The sequence below is a fragment of the Henckelia pumila genome, chromosome 4 (genome assembly GCF_033568475.1).
Source record: "Henckelia pumila isolate YLH828 chromosome 4, ASM3356847v2, whole genome shotgun sequence".
In the NCBI taxonomy this organism is placed as follows: domain Eukaryota; kingdom Viridiplantae; phylum Streptophyta; class Magnoliopsida; order Lamiales; family Gesneriaceae; genus Henckelia; species Henckelia pumila.
In genome coordinates, this window is record NC_133123.1 from 30,770,029 (window position 1) to 30,793,852 (window position 23,824).

Genomic DNA, 23,824 nt, shown 5'->3' on the forward strand with positions numbered 1-23,824 from the left:
TTGCTCATAATTTTTTCGTCTATCTGTTAATTAATTGTTGAGAATTCTACTTTGAACATGCATTAAAAAAATTTCTCCAAAATTAGAAATAAGTAATTTACTTTATTTCAAGTCATTACTTAATGTATTATTATTTTATTTTAAAAGAGGTTGTTATAATTATTTAGTCTGACAAGATATATCACAAAAAAATAGTTCCATTTGCGGACCAAATTAGCAAATAATTGAGTAACACTTTTGTGAGACGGTTTCAAAAATGAGACGGGTCAATCCTACTCATATTTATAATAATAAATAATATTTTTGGCATAAAATATAATACTTTTAAATGAATAACTCATATTAAATATCCGTCTCAAGAAAATGACCTTTGAGATCGATGAGTGTTTGACCAAATAATTATATTGACACGTTCTGAAAATAGGAAACGATGTGTCCATTTCTTCATGAGCCATATCATTATTAATTAGGAGAAAATTTTATTAATAATTCATGCGCAGGTGTCGAAATATTATTGCATGTGAATCGCTGGCTTTAGGTTCGGAATCAGGCTTGAAATTTTATACGTTTTAAATTTGTTTGATCTCGAGTACTTGATTGAGACTTGCACCCAATTTTTAGGTGAAATGATAAATAAAAGTTATAAAACATTTTTTAAGGCAAAATTGCACACGATTTTAATTATCATTTCGATATTAAATTTAAGGCAAATTAAATTGCACTTTTGATTGTATATATGTCATTTTTGTCATGTTGTCAAATTTCGATTTTTTTATTCATATTATAATATATGTGTATATGTATTTTTGTGTGTCCACACATGCGACTGTAATATTATCGATCTTTAACAATAATAATAAATCTATACTATTATTAAAACTTGATCCATATAAACTAACCAACTTGATTCGACAATATAACGTCTATATAAATTACATTTTTATTCCTTTTAATTTAACTAAACTAATATATATATCACCCAAAAAGCTGGAGGAAAAAATCATACTAAAGAAGAGGAAATTCTCTTATTTTTTCTGAGTGAACTAGTAACAGCTGGTCCCAGCAATCGGTTAATATCTACTGCAAGAGCTCCAGCATAACTCCAATTCTCTTTCTCTGTATGGCCACCTAAAAAGAGAAAGTATCTCTTAGTTGTTTGATTAAAAAAATAATATAAAAAAATTTCTAGTAAAAATTATTATTTTTTAAAATTAATTATCATACGAAAAACCAAATAAAAACTTTTTTAAAAAACTATTATTTTTAAAAAAATAAATAAATATTACATTTTTTTCATATGTTATATCACATATATAACGGGTTTGCTACTTCCACTAGTTAATATAGATGAACAAATATTATATGATTTTGAAAAATCGTTTTTCCAGAAACCAAAAAATTGCCCGAACGCATACATCGCATTCGCATTTGCCGATCACTATTTAAACTAATTGTTCGTATACCAATTAACTTCTAATTAATTTGTTAAAAGTCTTATTTAAAATTACATGTATATCCTCATTATATAACTTTATTGATGAAAAGTTTTTTCCGCTGAAATAATTTATTAAATTATTATTTTTTACAATTTTTCAATCTCATCTTTATCTAAATCATGTACAGTAACTGTTCAAACTATACAGATTTGACGTTCAGAGCAGTAGTATTTCATTATTTGACTAGATTGAAAGTGGTTCTCATGATTTACAGTTGAAATTTATCCTGGATTAGGCTAAATCTCAAGCCCAATAATTCAACGGACTTCTGATCGTTTGAAATATTCTTAAAAGTGCCCGGAAAGTCCAATATTAAACGCATAAAGAACCCAACAAAATCGGTGGATTATTTGTCATGAATTCATGATTGATACAAATATTACAACACACTTGATGCCAAGTTACAAAATGATTCAATGGTCTCTCCTACTTTGGGGAGATGTGCTACACTCAAATCTCCCGTACCAAATCAAGAGGAGGAGAGGGGAAAGCTCGCGTAGATTTGTAATCTATCTTTTCTTAAAAAAATAAAATTAAGGGGTGAATTTTAACCCGGAACCGATAGCAAACCAAACCCGGACCATAAATGGCCATGGACGAGCTGGGTAAAGGTCCGGTTTTGTTAACCCAGACCCGCCGATCCGATCCGACCCGGACCATGGACAGGTCTACCACACACACGCCCTAGATTCCAGCACAAATCACTCCAATACCCTTTTATTACTATATCACCCATCTCATTTATTTTGTAAAAGGTCGTCTTAAAATATCCCTCGAATTGCGTGCAAAATCGAAGAAAACCACAAACTATACAAATAAATATCAAGTGCCTTCTTCTTTTTATATATATATATATATAAATTAAGAAGGTTTCTGAGTTAAGAAGGTTTCTGAGTTGATAGAGTAGATAAACGTAAAATCAAATGGTCACGGTTTGATTTCCTCACCAAACCTTTTCTCTATCGATTCTGTCGTACTAAACTAATATAATGCAGTATATCCGTTATTTATAGATCAACCCGAGTACCCAACAGATAGCACTTGCAGGTTTCCAATCACAATACACATGTATCCAAAGAAAACAATACACTTAAAGGTTTAACATAGGATCGAATATTTAAATTATCGAAAACTCATTGCAATAATATTCCTAATAACTATAAATTAATAAACACTACGTCAAAAGCTTATAATTTATCTGACATCAAAATATTGAATTTGAAATGAAGTGCTATCGGCTAAAACCAATTGTAATAAAACATCAAAAAATAAAAACAAAACAAAAAAAATAAACTCCCTGGAGCTCTTTTTCCTTCCAAAGCCAAGATGTAAGACAAATGGAAAAAAGCCTAGCTAGATGCTAGGTACTGTTTGGAAGAGCTTTTAAAAAACACTTCTCAGCATCTATTTCATAAAATTTTGAAATTTGGTAAAATTTTATGAGTGAAGATCAGCTGAGAAGTACTTCTTAGAAACCTACCCAAACACTTACTCAATCATAGGCTCGGTTAATTTTTGAACGTTTCAGTCATCACGCACTCTATGCAAGTATACACTTCCAACTAACCAAATCTAGATTTCAACGAATTAATTAATTATATAAACTGAAAATGGGGAAAAATAATTAAAATATAATAACTTCTTATAATCAATCATCCGTCATTTACAAATTAAGTACTACTTTACGAAATTTTATGTGTTTCAGTCGGAAAACTATATATTTGTTTACCAATTTGAGTTAATTATTTGTGTATAATGAGAATAGAATTGAGTATATGACAATGTATACGACCAAATACCCAATCAAAATTCCAAATTTTGAATTACATACATGGTGATACTACGAACTAAAATTCTTGACCCGGAAAATTACACCCTATCCCCTTTCAAGAAAATTGACTTATAATAATTAAATTACAATAATATGGATGGGGACGTATATTTACATGTTAGGAGCTTTTATATTAAATAAGTGAGATTCATATATATAAATTAAATATAACATCACGATTCAACAGAGTGGAAAATATATTCAGCTTAAGAATTGATATTTAATGCACAAGTGCTTTTGACGGAGGGAATGAATCGTAAGCATGCCTATGTAGTTGGACCTCGATTTTCTTTTTCTATTTAAATATTTGGTCGTGAGATCCACTAATATTAAAGAAAAAATATTTTATATAACTAATTAAAAACAAATTTTTTTAATTATATATATATATATATATATATATATATATATATACTTACATACACACACATGCATCACGATGGAGTTGGCCTGTCTCGCTTATATAAATTAGGTTATTTCGATTGAGAATATCTCAACCCACCAAACCAAATGATGATACGGTTTATCCCACCTGCGAAATGACATATAAAATCGTTGGGTTGGCCGCCCGCCACTTAAAATAAGTTGGATGAGTTGGTGTTTTCTCAATTCATCTAAAAGACCGACGATCCGTTCTACTAGTTTGTTTTTGACATCTGTAATGCCCTCATTTTGTGTACATAGCTTTTGTTAAGTAATCAATTAAGAACTTTATGTAATTCTTGACACATAAATGTTTTTTACACAATGACGTTGGTGCTTGTGGTAGTTTTATAAATTTGTCCCCATTACAAATCAATTTTCTTTTAACTTTTTTAAACTCTTGAATCAGTTTTATTTTTAATTATTATTTTTTAAATAAATAATAGGAGTTGCAGCTTCCCACATAATTATTGATCGAGTGTATACTAATATTCGAATGCATCCATTACGTGATTAAACGTACAATCCGATTTTTTTCACCGAAAAAAATGTGAAATAAAAATAAAAAATGAATTTATTTTTTTATAAATAAATATCCAAAAAAATAAAAACACTCACATATATATAAAATACACTAGATCTAAAAATTATCAAAAATTAAAATTTATCGGGATCCATTATTGAAATAATTTCTCACAACTTATATTATAATACTCGCACATATAATTAATTTAAGTGATTATACTATTTAATAGAATGATATTGAAACTAACTAGCATTTGGTTGAAATTCAAATAATAATAATTTTTCAATAATAATAATAATATAAAAAACGAAACTAGATTGAAGGCGTAATTAATCTCTTTCCCGTTTTACCCCTATTCTCCGTACGAAATATGAAGCACACTATTTATAGCAAATTTGAATTGATTTTGGAGCATCAAACATCTCCACCCCAGGGTTTTCATCTTCATCCTCGGAGGAAAGATTCCCCATTTTCTTCTGCTGAACGAAATCCAGTCGTCATACCAATGCAATTTCCTATCCGGAGACCCAAATCTGTGACGAGGAATCGCGGTTGCCTATAGCCATGCACTGGTGGCAAGGCGCCTTTACGTCGGCGTCGAAATCGCATTCCGACGATGATAGCGTCATCGTCGGAGGTCCGGATAGCAGGTACTCCTTGAAACCTAGCTTTTTCTCCTCGGGGCGGAGCCGCCACCTCGCGCGCGCGAGGAAATTGCGGCAGGCTGCGGAGAACGACGTCCAAATGTGGCGGTCTCCTAGCCACAGTATCCATTCAAGGACCCCATCCGCGTCACCTCAGCCGCTCCCTTTGCCGGAATTGCAGGTGCTTTTAAGGCGTGACCCCAAGTTCGCCTCATCCAGCTCCAACGGCGTTCCCCTGCCCTCGCCGCGAGATGTGATTCAGAATCAAAGAGGAGGCGAGGAGAAGGAGGTTGGAAGAAGTAGAGAAAGGGAGGCAGCGGAGGGATTGGATGCCGAAGCCATTGATGGACTCAATGGTCTTAAGAGGTATGGGGAAAATGGAATCGATTGCTACAGAATGGAAATCATTTTGATTGAATTGTGATTCAATATCGTACTTTGGGAAAAAAAATATAATACAACACCTCGTTTTATTGAATGCATATGTTTTGTGGCATTGGTTGTCATCATCAAATCGTTTATATATTTATGTGCATTTTATTCATTTCTTTTTAACTCTAATGATGTTGGTAATGACGTCCCCTAACACACTGCAATTGGCTTAGGCATGCAAGCAATCCTGAATCAGCACCTCCTGTGTTTGACATAGATAACTGGTTTCTTCTCATTTCAAGTTGATGTTTTTTACCTTTGGTCTCAACTGGTTAGGAACAATTTTATGAACCTATAAACTTTCTTTCTATTCTGAATTTGACCAGTTTAGCTTCTTCCGGTCAATTTTCATGCAATTTTTTAACGACAGGTGTTGCTTTAATTTTATTTAATGCTTCAAATTTTCTTGCTGTGATTGCAGCTTTATAGTGTTATTTCTTGAATCAAGTTGCTAAATATTATTATGGAACTAGTATATTAGGTTCCATTCATTTAGCTATCAAGATTTTTTTATTTAAACATTACTCAATGTTGTTTCTATGTCGTGTACTTGTTTATTCTCATGCCAGCAGACTAGCAGGCCAAGATACAAGAGCAAATTCCATACTTTCTGATATTCGGTCGTCCAGGAAGTCGCCTCAGAAGCTAAAAGTCAAAGATAGATCATCTAATATCTACAGTATTAGTATCCCTATAAGTGCTCCAACCAGTCCATATTCAAGCCCTGTGCTGAGTCCCCCTAGAAGTGATATGTTCGCAAATCATTATTTAACTCCCCCTGGTATTTTCCAAGTTTGGTCTGCCCCAGAGATCCCTCATACGGATGGGAATCTAGGTCTAGGTTTCTATCCTCAACTGGCTATCGAGAAAGCTGCATCAAGTGTGGATAACTCTCCGCTTCAAAGTCCAAGAGTAAGTTCTCATGTCTATGGAACAAGTCCTCCTATGACAACATCACCATATCCTACCAAAATGGCCCATGAAACCTCATTGGCACCTTGGGAAAGTAATGCTCAGGCCACTGTACATCCCTTACCACTTCCCCCAGGGGCTGTCAATTTTTCACATCCTGCATCACTGTCCCCAGTTGCAGCAGCTAAATCTGATTTTTCAGGAGCTTCCATGCCTTCATATCCCACTCCAATCTCCCCACTTGCAATAAAACCTGAAGTTTCAGTAGCTGTCATCCCTTCATGGCCCTCTCCGGTTCCACTTGTAGCTAAACCTGAATTGGTACCCATCAAACAGCAGTGGCAAAAAGGAAAGCTTATAGGGAGGGGGACATTTGGAAGTGTGTATGTGGCTTCCAACAGGTATGTTGTGTTGAACACTACTTCCAATTTTTATTATCACTCCCTTTAGTTACTATTTTCTTTCTGGCAACAGAGAGACTGGAGCCTTATGTGCAATGAAAGAAGTTGAAATTTTACCGGATGATGCAAAATCTGCCGAGTGTATAAGACAGCTGGAGCAGGTTTTTTTTTTTTTTTTTTCACTTTATTTGCTTGCGATGTTTTGGTTTTTTAGATTCTTGATAATCTCTCTTCAAGTGTAGATGATACTAGACTCCCTTCTGTACTTTTGGCATCCAAATGCCACTGTTTAAATTTTTTATTTCCTATCTTTGAATTGACTTATAAGTTATACGTGAAATCAGAGATATCAATGAATGTGATTGCTTACTTCCATACTTTCGCATTTTATTCATACTAGAAATGGCAGAACAAGGTAATAGTATTGTACAACAAGGAAGGAGATTGAAAAAAAATATTGGTAGTTAATCAGAAATAATATTCATTAAGAGTTTAAAAGGTCTAAATCTCTCATTCCATCCCATGGACATTTTGTTAATTGTCCTTTGATTTTCTGAGTCTTGTGAAATCAACCTCATTGATGATGAAATATAATTATCTTCTTTTTTGTAGGCTGTTCTATGTAGTGATTTCTTACCCGAGACTTTCATGCACGATTTGCATATTCTTCTTGCTACATTTATTTTATCAGCAACTGGACTGGACACTTAATATTTCCAAATGCTTTCAGGAAATTAAAGTTCTTAGCCATCTGAAGCATCCGAATATCGTTCAGTATTTTGGTAGTGAAATAGTGAGTGATTTTCTTCACTACTACCAACCATATTTATCGTGTCTTCCTGTAAGATGCTCAAGTTAAATGGCACTTCATCTTCATGTAGGTCGGAGAAAAGTTTTACATATACCTGGAGTATGTCCATCCTGGTTCAATCAATAAGTTCATCCATGATCATTGTGGGGCTATAACAGAAGCTGTGGTTCGCAATTTTACTCGTCACATTCTCTGTGGGTTGGCCTATTTGCACAGTAAAAAAACCATACATAGGTAATTTTTATACTGTCTTACTGTCATGATAATGCAGAAGAATTTCTTTTCCAATTGTTCAATGTTTGAACATATGTCAATTGATAATGGATGGTAACATTAGTGTGTCGGCAACAGAGGTTCTCAGCACATCTTGGGTGGAGGGAAATGTATAATGTATGTAGCTAATTTTATATTATATTGGTATCCTATTTGTAGATAATGTTGATATATATTTAGTTATTTTGATTCATATTCTGCAACTTGAGGAACCATGTATGTAGTTTTAGAATTGTTTTAAATATATTTAGAGCATCAACTCTTATGTGACTTGGTTGGCTATCGGGGCTTTTGTAGGGACATTAAAGGTGCTAATTTACTTGTTGATGCATATGGAGTTGTCAAACTTGCTGATTTTGGGATGGCTAAGCATGTGAGTTTATGATTTCTCTTAAAAAAATGATTATTTTCAATTTCTGTATTTGGAAGATAGTTACTCTGGAGGATATTGACTAATTAGCTTTTGATGGAATGAGCAATATTTAAAACAAGATTGCATGTCTATCAGATACTTGCTGTCCACGAGCAATAAAATCCGCTTAGTTACTGCTTTGTCCAGAAAAGTTTTCTTATTGTGTTTTATGTTGTGTGTTGTGCTTGTATTATTCAATTTCCAAAGTCACTGCTAAAATGGGCTATCATTTTCCATTTTCTTTTTCATTTGCAGCTGAGTGGGCAGGCAGCTAATCTGTCAATGAGGGGTAGTCCATATTGGATGGCTCCAGAGGTTTGTATGTTTTTCAACCTTATGTTATCTATCCTAGCAACCGTTGCCAGAATATACTAATTTACATATTTTTATGCAGCTCTTGAATTTTGGGATGCAAAAGGATGCTAATTCTGATCTTGCTTTAGCAGTTGATATATGGAGTTTGGGCTGTACCATAATTGAGATGCTGAATGGAAAGCCCCCTTGGAGTGAGTATGAAGGGGTAAGCACCAAATATCTGTAAGCAGGCTCATTTTGCTTGGCTTTCACCTCGAGAAAAAAATCTTTTATTATGAACTTACTAATTGATCAGATTACACTTGAACTCTGCAATTATGTTTAGACAATGTGCAAGTTCTCTAGCTTGTCTTTTGCATTCTTGCACGCTGGTGTGTTGTATCCGCACGTCAATTTGTTCATCTTTAGCTATATTTAGACCGAGCGCGGATGGGGTTCCTAGACTTTTTATGAAGGGATTTTGTCCTTTTCTTTTTTCAGGCTGCAGCATTATTCAAGGCTATAAAGGAGACTCCTCCAATACCTGAAACACTGTCAGCAGATGGCAAGGATTTCTTGCGGCGCTGCTTTCGTAGAAATCCAGCTGACAGGCCAACTGCTAGCAAGTTACTGGATCATCCATTTGTGAACTATTCACAGCAGCCTGAAGCTTGCTCCCAGACACGGAAAGAGAGAAACTTGATGGTAAATTCCTTCAAGAGTGTTAATGGATCTAGCTGTTTGAAATCAAACTTTCTAACCATGAATTCCAAATTCATCCTTCCTCAAAGCTCTTATATCAACAAATGTGATGGATTTCAAATAAACTAGTAGTATCATTCGGAACCTAATCCTCTAATCTAATATCTCCACTCAAATCAATTCCCAATCCAAACAGAAACGTAGCCAACTACCCTTCTTATTTTGTTAGATTAATCGAGCATTTTATGTAACAATGATTTTTGAAATTAAGTGCATGATTGAACAGGATGATATGCAATTCATAAGAGAGCGACTGAATCAGAAATCTGATTCGGTGCCTGTTTCATTTGACTCACAGATCAAGATGGCAAAACTGTCGAATAAGTAAGACTTGTTCCTTCACTCTTTACCCCCTGGTTCCGTATCTTGCATTTGAACCATATGCATGCAAATTCTTTATTGGCATTTGACTTACTATGTCTCCAGCTCCAGCTTCATGCGTAATTCTTTTTCTCCAGCATGACTGGCCAGCGAAGTCATCACCAAACACCCCAATTAGCTGTTGTCCCCCTCGTTTCTCCTCGTTCAACGCTTGAGTCTCTTCCTACATTATCACCACCAAGCATGGGACAATATTCAAACAGTCGCACCACTACAGCAAATCTTCCTGGTTCTATTAAGCAGGGTGCTGGTATATGATCATAAAACAAGGGAATTGCCACGTCTTTTTCATTTGGTGTCCCCTCCCAAGTGCCTGACCCATGATTGTCTTAGTCAACTATTTTTAGGTATAGCGTGCAGCTTAGGGAGTTTGAGCCGGTATTTTTTTACCGTGTCAATGACAACTCGAGACGGGGACCTGCTTCCGTCCCTCGAGTAGAGATTTTAGCTGTAGGGTTTGGGTACATTGGGGAATATGGAGCTGCTGCAGTGTCTTGGTTATCTGAAGAGAGATTGACCCGTGCGCACCTGTGTTTACGCCATTCAAATTGGTTCGGCAAGTTAGATATAGGAATCGAAATGAATCAAGTTGTATTGTTTATTGCTTTAGGTTTTGGTACAATCACAATGTACCTCCTTGTAACCTGATCGCTATTTAAAAGAAAGTAGTTATCAGGATATGATTTTTTGGACAAACATTGTTATAAAGTTGGTAACAAAAAAAGGGTTGTACTTTTGAAGTTAGTGATGGCCAAAATCTGCATTGATACTCAGCAAGTAGTATATGTTGGGTACCGGTAATATATATGGTGGTATGTGGGATGTTAACGAGCAATTAATATGATATTGGAAGCTTTTGATTTAATATGAACACTGAGCAAAAAATATGCGAAAGAATGAATCAGAGAAAGAATGGAGGAAATGATTTTTATTCTGCACGATGCATTCTTCATACTGAGTATTGCATTTTATAGGCAATTGATGATTACAATTCAAACATGAACACTACAAATTCAACACGCATGCAAAGTAATAAATAAAAGAAGACAAACACTAGCTATGCTTAAATTTCATCCGTTCATGTAGTCCTCTAGCAATAAATGTTGTGTTTCACAACTTATAAAATGTGGCCGCCTTCAATAATGATGTGTTTCACATCATGATTTACAATCACAATAATACATACAAATTAATATATTATATATTTTACACTCCTCCTTAATTTGTAATGCATATGCGATTTTTAAAATGTTCCAATTTTTCTGAAGATACTGCCTTTGTGAATGGATCTGCTATTTGTTCTTCAGTGCTAACAAAAGTTAGCTGAATTTCTCCGTCATTGACGAGATTCCTGATGAAATGATGACGAAGTTCTATGTGTTTTGATCTGACATGAAAAACAGGATTTTTCGTCATAGCAATAGTAGGCATATTGTCACAAAATATTTTCGTAGGACTTTTTGACTCTTGTTGTAAATTTTTGAGAATTCTTCGTAGCCATATTGCTTCACAAGCAGCATCAGTAGCAGCAATTTATTCAGCTTCGGCAGATGAAAGTGCAACTGTCTTCTGTTTTTTTGAAGACCAAGAAATTGGTTTTGTACCAATACAAAATACATATCCAGATGTGTTTTTCCTGTCATCAATTGATCCAGCCCAGTCACTGTCAGTGTAACCAATTAGGCTATTGTCATCTTCTCTGGTATATTTTATACCATGATTTTTTGTTCCTTGCAAATATCGCAGTATTCTTTTGGCAGCGGAAAAATGAATTTGACTTAGGTCACTCATGAATCTGGATATCATGTTCACAAAATGAACAATATCTGGTCTGGTGTTAGTGAGGTACATTAAAGAACCCACTAAACTTCGATAAATTGTTGCGTTGACCTTTTTTGCTCCATCATTTTGCTGCAATTTTTCATTTAAGGTCATTGGAGTTGTGATAGGATTACACATAGACATATTGAATTTTTTCAGCAAATCTTCTGTGTATTTTTCTTGAGAAATAAATATTTCTCCTTTCTTCTGTTGCACTTGGATGCCAAGAAAATATTTCATAAAGCCCAAATCTGTCATCTCGTATTCTTTCATCATGGCCTTTTTGAATTCCTCTAGCATCACATGGTTAGTGCCAGTATATATCAAATCATCAACATAAAGACACACGATAAAAAATTCATTTGTACCTCCTTTTTTGACATAAAGAGATGACTCACTTGTTTCAAGCCATAAAGTGCTTTGTGAAGACGATAAACCATGTTTTCTTTTCCTTTCACTACATAGCCATCTGGTTGTTCTACGTAGACTTTTTCCTGCAATTCTCCATTTAGGAAAGCTGATTTGACATCAAGTTGATAGACTGACAGCTCCTTTTGTGCAGCAATAGCAAGAACAATGCGAATTGTTTCCATTCTTGCAACAGGTGCAAATGTTTCATTAAAGTCAATCCCAGGCTGTTGTAAGTAGCATTTTGCAACAAGTCGAGCTTTATGTTTTTGGATTGATCCATCTTCATTGAATTTGTTTTTGTAGATCCACTTTAATCCGACCACATCTTTATTTTTTGGGAGATCAACCAAGCTCCAGGTTTGATTTTTCATAATAGTGGTCATTTCATCATTCATGGCTTTTTGCCAGATTTTTTTTTTTCACGGCCTCTTCAAAATTCTGTGGTTCACAAAAGAAAAATGCAACATTTGATAAATCATAAATTTCTCTTAGTGAACGTACCTTTCTCACAGGGGATTCTGAATCAAAATCTGAGTCAAATATATTTTGGCCGTGTACTGGATCCACTGAAGAACTTGCACCAGAATCTTCTGTTTGTTTTGATTCAATGAGATTTTTGTTTTTCTAGTCCCATGCTTTCATTTCATCAAAGTGTACATATCTTGAAATTATCAACTCGTTTGTTTTTGGATTAAACAAATGATAGGCTTTTGACTCATCACTGTAGCCAATAAAAATATATTTTTCACCATTTTCGTCGAATTTCTCTCGTCGTTGTGAAGGAATGAGAGAATGAGCCAGACATCCAAAAACTCGAAAATGTCTGATTTCTGATTTGCGCTTGTGCCAAACTTCGTAAGGAGTTTTATTTGGATTGGCCTTGGTAGGTGATTTGTTGAGGATGTACACAGCAGTATGGACAGCTTCCGCCCAAAAGGTGTTGGGAAGACCTTTTGCTTTCAACATACTTCTGGCCATTTCGACAATTGTTCGATTTTTTCTTTCAGCTACACCATTTTGTTGTGTGTAGCGAGCTGTCAACTGCCTTCGGATTCCTTCTTGACTGCAATAATTTGAGAATTCTTTAGACAAGAATTCCCCACCACGATCAGTTCTGAGTGTCTTGAGCTGAAGATTGCTCTCTCTTTCAACCATCTTCTTGAATCGGACAAATACTGCAAAAGCTTCTAATTTTTGCTCCAAGAAGTACACCCACATCATCCTGCTAAAATCATCAACAAAAAGAAGAAAATATTTTTTGTTTTGAAATGATGATGTCCTTGTTGGTCCACAAATGTCTGCATGTATCAGTTCAAGTGGTTGTCTTACTCTCCAAGCAGTCTTAGGAAAAGGTAATCAGTGCATTTTACCATATATACATCCTTCACATGTTTGGTCCAAAAGTTCAATATTAGGGAGTCCAATCACCATGTTTTTCTGTTTCAACAATCTCAGTCCATGGTAGTTCAAATGCCCATATCTCAAATGCCATAAAAGTGATTCTTTAGATTTTTTAACATTTAATGAGATATTATTATCCAGTGGCATTGTCAACGGAAATACTTTGTTCGGAGCCATTTTAATTTCCGTAATCAGTTTCTTATCTTTGTCCCTTATTTTGCATTCACTTTTTTCAAAATTAACTGAGTAACCATTTTGAATTAATTGTCCAACACTCAGTAAATTTGAAGTAAGATCAGGGACATATAGGACATTTTCAATAAATTTTGTGTTACATCCCTTTGTCCTTACGACTACAGTTCTTTTGCCTTCAACAGGTTGCATTTTTCCGTCTCCCATCTTGACTTCCGATGAGAAACTTTCATCAAATTTGATGAAGTAATCCTTGTGTCCTGTCATGTGATTACTGCAACCACTATCCAAGTACCACATATTCAAGGAATTATTGGTCATGTTCATACATGAATAAAACATAATTTTTTGATCGTTCTCCTCCATGAAGTTGGCTTCGTTTCCTTCATTTTTTTTGTCTGTGCCAACAGTCTTTATAAGAGTGGTTTGGAATTTTACAAGTTTTGCATCTATCCCAACAATTTTTTGATTCATGACCCGGTTTCTTGCAAACAAAACAAGAAGAGTTAGAATTGATATTACCACTGCCTCTTTGATTGTTGTTGAAGCATGGTTTTCCTCTTCCTCGTCCATGGTATCGATAATTTTTGAATCCTCCTCTTTGTTGAAATTGTTGGGATGTGCTTGATTCTCCACCTTCATATTTTTTCTTCTCCGCTATTTTGAGCTTGGACTCAAAGGCTTGCTCAATGGAAGGTCTAACGAATTTACTCATCCTTTTTTCATGGGCTTCTAAAGAACCCATTAACTCCACCATCGTGAGTTTTGACAAATCTTTTGATTCTTCAATTGCAGCCACAACATGTTCAAATTTTTGTGGTAAGCTCCGTAGGACTTTTTCAACAATTTTTTTGTCTTCAACGGTATCTCCGTAACTTTTTATTTGATTTATTATTTCAACTACACGTGAAATAAATGTACGGATTTCTTCGTTATCTTTCATGGCTAAATTATCAAAATCTCGCCATAAAGATTGAAGTTTGATGGAGATAACTTTCTCGGACCCTTGAAACTCCATTTTTAGAATATCCCAGGCTTTTTTGCAATTTTCGGCACCCATGATTCTGGTAAAAATGGATCGATTTACGCCTTGTTGAATGAACAATAAGGCTTTGGCATCTCTCCTGATATTTTTCCGGTACTCCTTTTGCTTTGCTTGAGTCCACGTGGCCAAGATTTCGGCATCTGCTGGTTCTGGGTATACCATTCTCTACTATCTCCCAAAGATCTTGAGAGATAAATAGAGTTTTCATCTGGACTCTCCAAAATTCATAACTTTCCCCATCAAATACGGGAATGGGTGTAGTTAATGAATCTTTAGACATTTTTTGTCTTTACAATATTTTTGCAAATGAGAAATCGGACGTGGCTTTGATACCATAATTTTTTTGGGTACCAGTAATATATATGGTGGTATGTGGGATGTTAACGAGCAATTAATATGATATTGGAAGCTTTTGATTTAATATGAACACTGAGCAAAAAATATGCGAAAGAATGAGTCAGAAAAAGAATGGAGGAAATGATTTTTATTCTGCACGATGCATTCTTCATACTGAGTATTGCCTTTTATAGGCAATTGATGATTACAATTCAAACATGAACACTACAAATTCAACAAGCATGAAAGTAATAAATGAAAGAAGACAAACACTAGCTATGCTTAAATTCCATCCGTTCATATAATCTTCTAGCAATAAATGTTGTGTTTCACAACTTATAAAATGTGGCCGCCTTCAATAAAGATGTGTTTCACATCATGATTTACAATCACAATAATACATACAAATTAATATATTATATATTTTACAGTATATCCATTTGATAAAGCCACCATGATAATCATTCTCAACAAAAAATCTTTTTGGAAAAATAAAATAAAACTACGTCTTACAATATATTAAATTGTTCTTATCAATTAAACCTTTTGTTCTGCGAGAAGCCCAAAGTTGTTAATTCGATGCCACCCTTGTCACCTTTACGATAAGAGTCGAGAGATCTTGCCACATGACAAAGCCAACAAATCTTGTGTAAGATTAATTCGCTAGTATTATTGTGTAGGTTCGATTATCTTGTAGCAATCCTTAGATGGTTTTATGTATTTTATGTGAGAGATTAATGCAATTAGCCTTAAATAAATACAATTAGCCCCAAAAATGACGTCAATTAGCTAAAAAAATTTAACGCGTCAGTGGCCGATTCACCTAATATGCTCGACGAGTGGTGGGTCAAGCACAAGTCAAAAAAGCAAGTGATTCAAGAAATCCGATCATCTTTTTAGAGCCACTCCAAAATCTCACATCAGATCAATCCCAAGAAAACAATGGATCCGCCGCCGCTTCAATCCATCGACACCTCCGGCAGCATCAACTATCCTCCGCAGAAAGATGAACGAGACAAAATCGTCGATGATTGGTAATATTTCTTTCAACTTCTTCTTTTGAACAAATAATTACACCATTCTCATGAAATCTTGAATATGCTGCAGTTGCTCTTGCTGCTACAGCTGTATGGAAAACTGCCTCGACTTCTTGTTCTGCGACTTCTGTTAGCTACCAAGAATTCGATGCAGGGGAAGTGTTCTTCGTGCATAAACCCGAAAAATATTTAACCAAATAACCTTCGTCTCGCCGTTAGTTTCCTGTGAATTTTCAGTGCATGTGAGATTGAATCCGAGTTATTTAACTACTAGCTGCTTGTATTCTGGAGTTTGTCATTATTATAATTATACAACGTTATTGTTTCTGTTTCTTGATCTGTTTTGTCACGTCCATTCTATTTATTCATTTTGTTTAAAATATTTAGTTTATTTATTTACTTAGTCCCTTCACGTAATGGCATTTGAGTCGATAAATTTGTTATAGTTTGATTTGTTTAATCGTTGGTTTTGTGATACTTGACTCATTTTTTTATTTTTATTATTATTTTTGCTGGTAATTAACTTAGACACATCTGCACGTAATATGAATATGACTAATAAAGGACCTAAGAGATTTAATTGAGACCCATCTCAATCAATGCTGGACCACGAGAGTTTCGTATTAATTATACTTTTTTTTCATGAGGTAGAAGACTAACAAATATTGAAGAACATAATTTGTATATCCGGAAAAAAATTTGGAGAATGATGTTTTTAGCAACAGTAGGTTATTTTTTAAAATAAATGTGATGGGAATGTTAAATTATCAACCAAATCCATCGATTTTATATGTTGGAGCGGGCTTAACTTATTTTGAGTACATGTCTACCCATATATATTACGTGTCCATCTTGATACATGTGATTTTTTTTAAACGTCTTTTGATGTTAAATTTATTATATAAAGTACATATATGACATTACATGTTAAATGAAATTTAAATATTTATGGCCATTTTTTCAGAGAAAGAGATAAGTTATGAAATAAATTATATAAAATGTGAGATAATAAATAGTAAAAATCAAATGATTCATCGTTATACACTTCTTCCTAATCTCTCTTGTGCTTCTAATGGTATATTTTTGTCCACATCAAGAGATATCAAAATTAATTATTTTATGTGGCTAGGGCTGACCAAAAAATATTGTTTGTATAGCATTATTATATATATTTTATATATATATATTAGAAACATTTTAAATTAATTTGAGAAAACCATCAATCTTGTTTTCTCAAGTCTCAACCTAAATATCTCACGATATTTACAAAATTGAACCCCATCTAGAAATAGGGAAATAATCCATCGACTCTATCCAACATCATCATCGATTATATAAAGTGAATATATGGATAATTAATTTTTTTATGAGCGTGTTTCAATTCAAAAATAATTTTGTAAAGTTTACAATATCAGAAGTATATATATATACCTCCGTTCATATTTATGCAAATATTTTAAATTATTCAGAAGACGTTGAAGTTATCAACTTTCAATTTTCGATTATTTTGATCTAATTATTAACTTGATAACAAATTTAAGTCAATATTTTTCGACGCTAAATCATGATTTTTAATGTCAAAATAATAATTTTTCATGTCACATTATTATTTTTTGATTCCAACAGCACATCAAAATTATTAACACAACAAACACAAACTTAAAACCTAAATTAACATCCCACATGCAAGTGGGTGATAAATTTCCACTGGGTGGCTTAAACTTTTGATTTATAAACCAAGTACTTATTTGCTAGCTAGTGGCTGACCTCATTTTGCACTGTTTTAACTTAGTATTAATGCTCTCTTTTTCCGCTTACTCTTTTGACTTATGACCATCAAACTAAACTGAGTTATTTTATTTGGACATAGTTATCATTTCGCTTTAGTGGGATTATTTGAATTGGCTTGCCTTCTATATGTATATAATTAAACTATGATATATTCAGCAAGAGTCTGAATATATGAAAATGCAGCAATAATGTGCAGTGAAACATGCATATCAACAGAACTACCGATTAAAAAAAAACTAAAAATATCTCAAAATTGAAAGATACATGCTGGATCGACTAAGTTTTCATTTCGACAACGTAAATGACTAAAATAATTGCAAAAAAGAAAAAAAAAATATATTACATACATAGGGAATATTGCAATGCATCATGCATGTATGTTGCAAGAAATTTAAGTTTTGGTACTCTATAATCTATATCGTCAAATTTAAGTTTTGGTATTGCATTTTTTTGTGTGTGTGTGTAAATTTAGTTATTTTTTCATTTATAGTGCTAACGTAATAATACACAAATCAGTGTCATGTTTGAAAAATAAATAAATTTATCAAAAAACAAAGATAGCAGACAAAAAAATGGAATTTTACAACTTGGATGACCAGAATTGTAAGAAAAAAATTATATTCCCCAAAATTATAATTTTCCTTTAGTTTAAAGTTTTGGGTCCCTTCGCACGAGGAGTTGAAATTTGAAATATGTAAACCAAAAGTAAAATGGCACTTAGCTAGGGTATTCAAACTTTAATTTTTTTAAAATCCAAACCGAAATAACAGGAGACCAAACAAAAACCAAAATTTTTATTTTGGATACAAATGTTAAAACCGAAGTTGATATGGGGCCACTTTTGTTAATTTTTAGTACTGACTAAGTGACTATTAAAATATAATTTAATTATTGGTGTAATAATTGTCCAACCGGAACCCTTTAGTAGAAAACCGAATCGAATCGAATTGAAACAAACGTTTTTCAAAAGATCGGATTATATATTTTTAAAGTTGAAAAACAAAAATAATAAATTAACTAACCGTTGAACACCCTTAACAACAGTCCGAATCCCATTTCTTCCAGAATTGTCCCATACAGTCAAGTAAGTCAACATGCGTCTACCATATCATTTCATAATCTTTAAAATTGAATATATATGCATCGCTTATTGGAGGATTTAATTAGAATTCTAAATTTTGCTAGTGTACGTGGATTTGGTTGGTTTCTCTACCCACTGATGAGAACTTGAGGAATTTCACCAAACTTCCAAGTGAAAGGGACATGTTGAGTGGCTTTGTCACTCTCAGCTTGTGAAAGGAACAAACTGACATAATTGTTTTCTCTTATAAATTTCTGATCCTCATGTCTACTCCGCTCATGCTTCAAATATTTGAAACTTTTGGTTTCCATTCAAAATATGGGTCACATTGCTACTGCATTTTCAGCTATTCTTTGCCTTTTTCTTTTGCTTTCTGTTGGCTGTGGTCAACTTGATTACAAATTTTATGACGCTACATGTCCAAACTTGACTAAGATTGTCAGGCGAGGAGTTTGGTCGGCTATAGCTAACGAAACCAGGATCGCCGCGTCTATTTTGCGCCTGCATTTTCATGACTGTTTTGTTAATGTAATGACTATATATAGCTCCCATGCAACTTTTCTTTCAGTCACAAGAGTTTCTCTTGCATTGAAAAAAAGGATAAAAGATAAATATTCATTTAAGTGCAAGGGTTTGTTTTTTGATTGTTTACCTTTTTGACGCATATATAATATAGGGTTGTGAAGGATCTATCTTGCTTGATGAGGGCAGCGATTTCAAGGGGGAGAAGAATGCGTTTCCTAACCGGAATTCAGTCCATGGATTTGAAGTCATCGACGCAATAAAAGCGGACGTTGAAAAAGCTTGCCCGTCCACGGTTTCTTGCTCGGATATATTGACACTTGCTGCCAGAGATGCTGTGTCTCTGGTAATTAAAAACTCTCAACTATTCTAGCATCGAAACACTTTATATATGAAAAAGCTGATTTTGTGTATTGTTTCATCAGACCGGCGGGCCTTTTTGGCCGGTGCCCTTGGGCCGTCGAGACGGCTTGACAGCGAATGAGACCGCAGCTAACACAGACCTCCCATCGCCTTTTGAGTCCTTGGTGAATATCACCGCAAAGTTCATCTCCAAGGGTCTTGATTCGAAAGACGTGGTTGTGCTGTCAGGTGAAAAATCCTAATATCTTCAATTATATTTCAATTTTTGATGTTTTAGTCTTTTTTCATCGAGATTGTTAATATGACACTACAACCTGAGCGTCACTTCAGAGTTATGTCAGCATCACATTAGCGGTACAACATCAACGCCACGTCAGGATGGAAAAAGATAATACAAATTGCTATTTTACAAATTTCCTAAGAATTAATACACGATCTATTACATGCAAATATATATCCATTATATTGGTCAATGAATATTCCTCCATGTGTTAGTAGATATGTCAATCCATGCAGGTGGCCACACCATTGGATTTGCTCAATGTTTCACGTTCAAATCGAGGCTCTTCAACTTTGACGGAGCCGGTAACCCGGATCCGATTCTGGATGAATCGCTACTGACCATTTTACGGGGTGTTTGCCCGAATCAAGATGATTCTAACACCAATTTGGTTCCTTTAGATTCGGCTACTTCTAGCAAGTTCGACAACAGCTACTTCAAGAATCTGGCGAACAGCTCCGGTGTCTTACAGTCGGATCAAGTTCTGATGAGCGACAATAAGACTGTTGCCTTGGTGTTGAATTATAGTAAATACCCTTTTGTGTTCTTCAAGGATTTTGGGGTTTCAATGATAAAGATGGGTAATATTGGTGTTCTTACCGGCCAGGATGGTCAAATAAGGAAAAATTGTAGAGTGGTGAATTAGTGATTTGGCTTTCTTTGGATTCCACTAACAATTTAATGCCAAATTCATAGTGGAATTCAACTTTGTGATATATATATATATATGGAATAAAAATTTTATTCAACAACGTAACAGATCTTACTAAAAAATATATGTTATTGAGACACAACAGAATGCCTGGAACAGGGAAAATGTTGGGTTTTGGATGTTGCAAATTTAAAGGATACGCTCATGCGTACGTACCCGAATGGATGTTGAGACAACTGATATGCATTTTTATTACTGCTCAGATAATATGTAGTCGGCTTTCCAGTTGAAAGACTTTTGAATCGAGGATGTCCTAGAAAAGGCTTCTTCCGCTTTGGTTGCTGGCGATTTCCAAAAAATTATCGGTTATCACATGAGTATGAGCTGCGGGAAAACAAAAACAAAAACAAGTGGTGTAATAGATATGATAAATTCAAAATCCTAGTATGAAATTTAATTTATATATTGATAAATACTTTAGTTTCTTCAGCATGGATATGGAAGATATGGAAGCAGTGGCTAATAACGCTAGAACCGATCCGGTGGTTTTCGAGCAGAACCGAGACAGTTGAGAAATTAATCTAAATCTTAATTAAATGACACGGTCTTTTCTTTCTTTATATAACCATTTTTCTTTCTTTCGCGATTAGAGCTGTCAAAACAGATTATGGCGCGGCCCAACCCACAACCCACCAAAACCCATCGATTGCGGAGCAAGGCTTGGCAGGGCGGGGCGGCCCACCATTTAGATGAATTGAAAAATTATCAACCCTTGCAACCCGCCTATTTGATGGTGCGGGACGGACCAACCCGTCAATTTTTAGTTATAAATTTATTGTCAACTTATATTCAACAAAATATGGTGTAATATATTTTTTTTCAATATTCATAAAAAATATTTATGTAAAATTAGTTAAAACTATAATGATTAATATTATAATATTTTTATAATTAATTCAAAAAAAACTTATTTGAAAATATATAGAATATAAATTTATAATTTATTTGTGGAGATTTGAAAATTAATTACATAGAAATATTTATTTATATAATTATGATTATGTTATAAAGTTTTTTATTTAAATATATATATATATATATGTATATAACAAATACATAAAAAAAAGTAAAATTTAATGGTGAACAGTAAAATAGTTAAAACACGATAAATAATAATAATAATAATATATTTTTGAAATTTACATTGTTCAAGTAAAACAAAAAATTATATAGTTAAATAAAAAAATTAAAAAGACAACTACTTTTGTGAGATTTTTAATCAAAAACATAGATGATAAAAATATTGAAGTAAATTAAAAGGTTAGGGATTTTGAAATTTATTTCAAATGTGAAAGATATATATGAATTAATTATATATTTTTTATATTGCCGATTAATTATTTTTTCTTGACACTCAACGAGGTGGACATGGATCACTTAAATGTACTTGCATCGATCTTATCGTGTCCTTTTTGTCGTGCTTGAGATTTTCTTACGAACCTATGTCGTTTTGTTGGGATTTTGGCAAGATTAGGTTGAACTTATCGGTTATTCCAACAATTTTTCGAAATTTGTTCAAAGGTGTGTCGTTCTTTGTTCTTCTGTTCCATCAAAATATCTGGTTGTATAATAATATATTTTTATTTACTTCTTTCGGTAGTTGGTTTTATAAGAATGTATTTTTGTTGAATCATGGGGTGTATACATTTCGCAACAGCAATGTCATATAAAAAAAAAACATCATTCAACTCTCTACTATAATAAAATATATAACAATTTTTTTATGGACATCACACTCAATTCAAATGTCTCAACAATTATTTAGTGAGACTCTCTATTAACTCACACTATCAATTTATATATTTTATAAATTTCTGTATACGTAATTTATCATGGATTTATTTTAAGTATTCACTAATAAACTTAATAAAAATAAATATAATTTTTATTAGTTGAAATTTATATATATTTTTTAAGAAATGATTGAAAATGTATAGAACTCAAAACAAGGAATACAAAATATTCAATGGTCAAAAACTAAAATAAATAATATTTAATAATTAAAAAAATAAAAATAAAAATAAAAATTTACAAATGATCAAATACATCATATTTAATAATAAAAATTAAAAAAAATTGATGATCTCCCTTGTGTTGTGTGGGGTACGGTGGGTTAATAATCTATGGATAATGCTATGTGTACATAGAATTGTATATAGAGGGTTACACGTCCTATAAATTAGAAAAGTATATCAAAAATATTTTAAAATAACTTTATTTTCAATAGTATGTCTTGCTCAAAAAAACTATTAACGAAAATATTATTATTTTTTATTTTATTATTTATTGTGAGTTTTAGGGGTGTCAAAATTGAACCCGACCCGAGCTGACCAGAAAATTATCGGATTAAGGTTTTGAGGTTTTGGGATTTGGGTTGACCTGAAATATTTGATTTTTTTTATTTTTAACAAAATAATTAAATACACATAATAATAATAATCAATATATTAATTTAAATACGTAATAACAAAATCTCACTTATATAGTTTTATATAATTTAAATTGAAAGTTTAATTGTACAAAATTTAAAATATACTTGCTACACAAAATAAAAATTAATTTTAAAAATTAATGTTTTAAAAAATAATTATTACATGTGGAAAATCTATGATAATATATAATAAATGTTTTTCAAACATATAATATATAAAAATATAGTAAATACTTCTTAATTAATCTATAAGTAAGTACAAAAATTTTTTAAAAATTTCTCAAACCAAACCCGAATAAATCAATAGCGACCGATCCGAACTCGACTAACTCGATCAATTCAAACCTACATGTTTGAGTTTTGATTTTGTTTTTTTAACAAAATATTAACTATTACACATAATAATAATAATAAATATATTTTAATTTAAATACATAATAATAAAATATTGTTTATATATGATTTAAATTTGAAAGTTAAATTTTAAAAATTATAAAATATATTTACTAAAAAAATAAACAATTATTATTTTTGTTGAACTCAGTAAAAAGTTATATATATTTTCATAATAATTTTTTTAAATATTATAAAATAATTATTTTTGTTGAACTCAGTAAATTAATTCTAAAAGTAAGTAATAGAATAAAAATAATAATATTTTAGAGAAAGGTTTTAGAGGACAAAAAATTGTAGGTTGAAGAGAAAAAAAAATTTAAGATACTTTTCTAATTTAATTGACATATAACCCTCTATATACAACTCTATGTACACATAGCATTGTCCATAATCTATTGCTATCTATT

The 23,824-nt window shown here is 32.8% G+C and overlaps 2 protein-coding genes and 1 long non-coding RNA gene across 5 annotated transcripts; all 3 read left to right on the plus strand.

The window, feature by feature from the left end:
• The first annotated feature begins 4,713 nt into the window (after positions 1 to 4,713).
• On the plus strand, positions 4,714 to 10,520 carry LOC140863755 (mitogen-activated protein kinase kinase kinase 5). 3 transcript variants are annotated; one of them, XM_073267393.1, is made up of 11 exons: positions 4,714 to 5,286; positions 5,922 to 6,665; positions 6,739 to 6,826; positions 7,396 to 7,458; positions 7,547 to 7,710; positions 8,047 to 8,122; positions 8,417 to 8,476; positions 8,556 to 8,681; positions 8,957 to 9,160; positions 9,444 to 9,541; positions 9,676 to 10,520. In XM_073267393.1, exons 1-11 carry the CDS (start codon positions 4,841 to 4,843, stop codon positions 9,854 to 9,856), a joined length of 2,250 nt encoding a protein of 749 aa, XP_073123494.1. In that variant the 5' UTR covers positions 4,714 to 4,840; the 3' UTR covers positions 9,857 to 10,520. The 3 variants fall into 3 exon arrangements, with proteins under 3 accessions (XP_073123494.1, XP_073123495.1, XP_073123496.1); XM_073267394.1 differs by having other exon boundaries at positions 5,925 to 6,665; XM_073267395.1 differs by having other exon boundaries at positions 9,644 to 9,817.
• A 4,864-nt stretch (positions 10,521 to 15,384) lies between these two features.
• Positions 15,385 to 16,286, plus strand: LOC140867719 (uncharacterized). The gene is made up of 2 exons (XR_012145242.1): positions 15,385 to 15,838; positions 15,912 to 16,286. It is a non-coding gene; the product is annotated as an uncharacterized lncRNA (long non-coding RNA).
• Positions 16,287 to 19,031: 2,745 nt separating this feature from the next.
• Positions 19,032 to 20,524, plus strand: LOC140860772 (peroxidase 10-like). Its single transcript, XM_073263781.1, has 4 exons — positions 19,032 to 19,241; positions 19,390 to 19,581; positions 19,661 to 19,826; positions 20,115 to 20,524. Exons 1-4 carry the CDS (start codon positions 19,032 to 19,034, stop codon positions 20,522 to 20,524), a joined length of 978 nt encoding a protein of 325 aa, XP_073119882.1.
• The last annotated feature ends 3,300 nt before the right edge of the window (positions 20,525 to 23,824 follow it).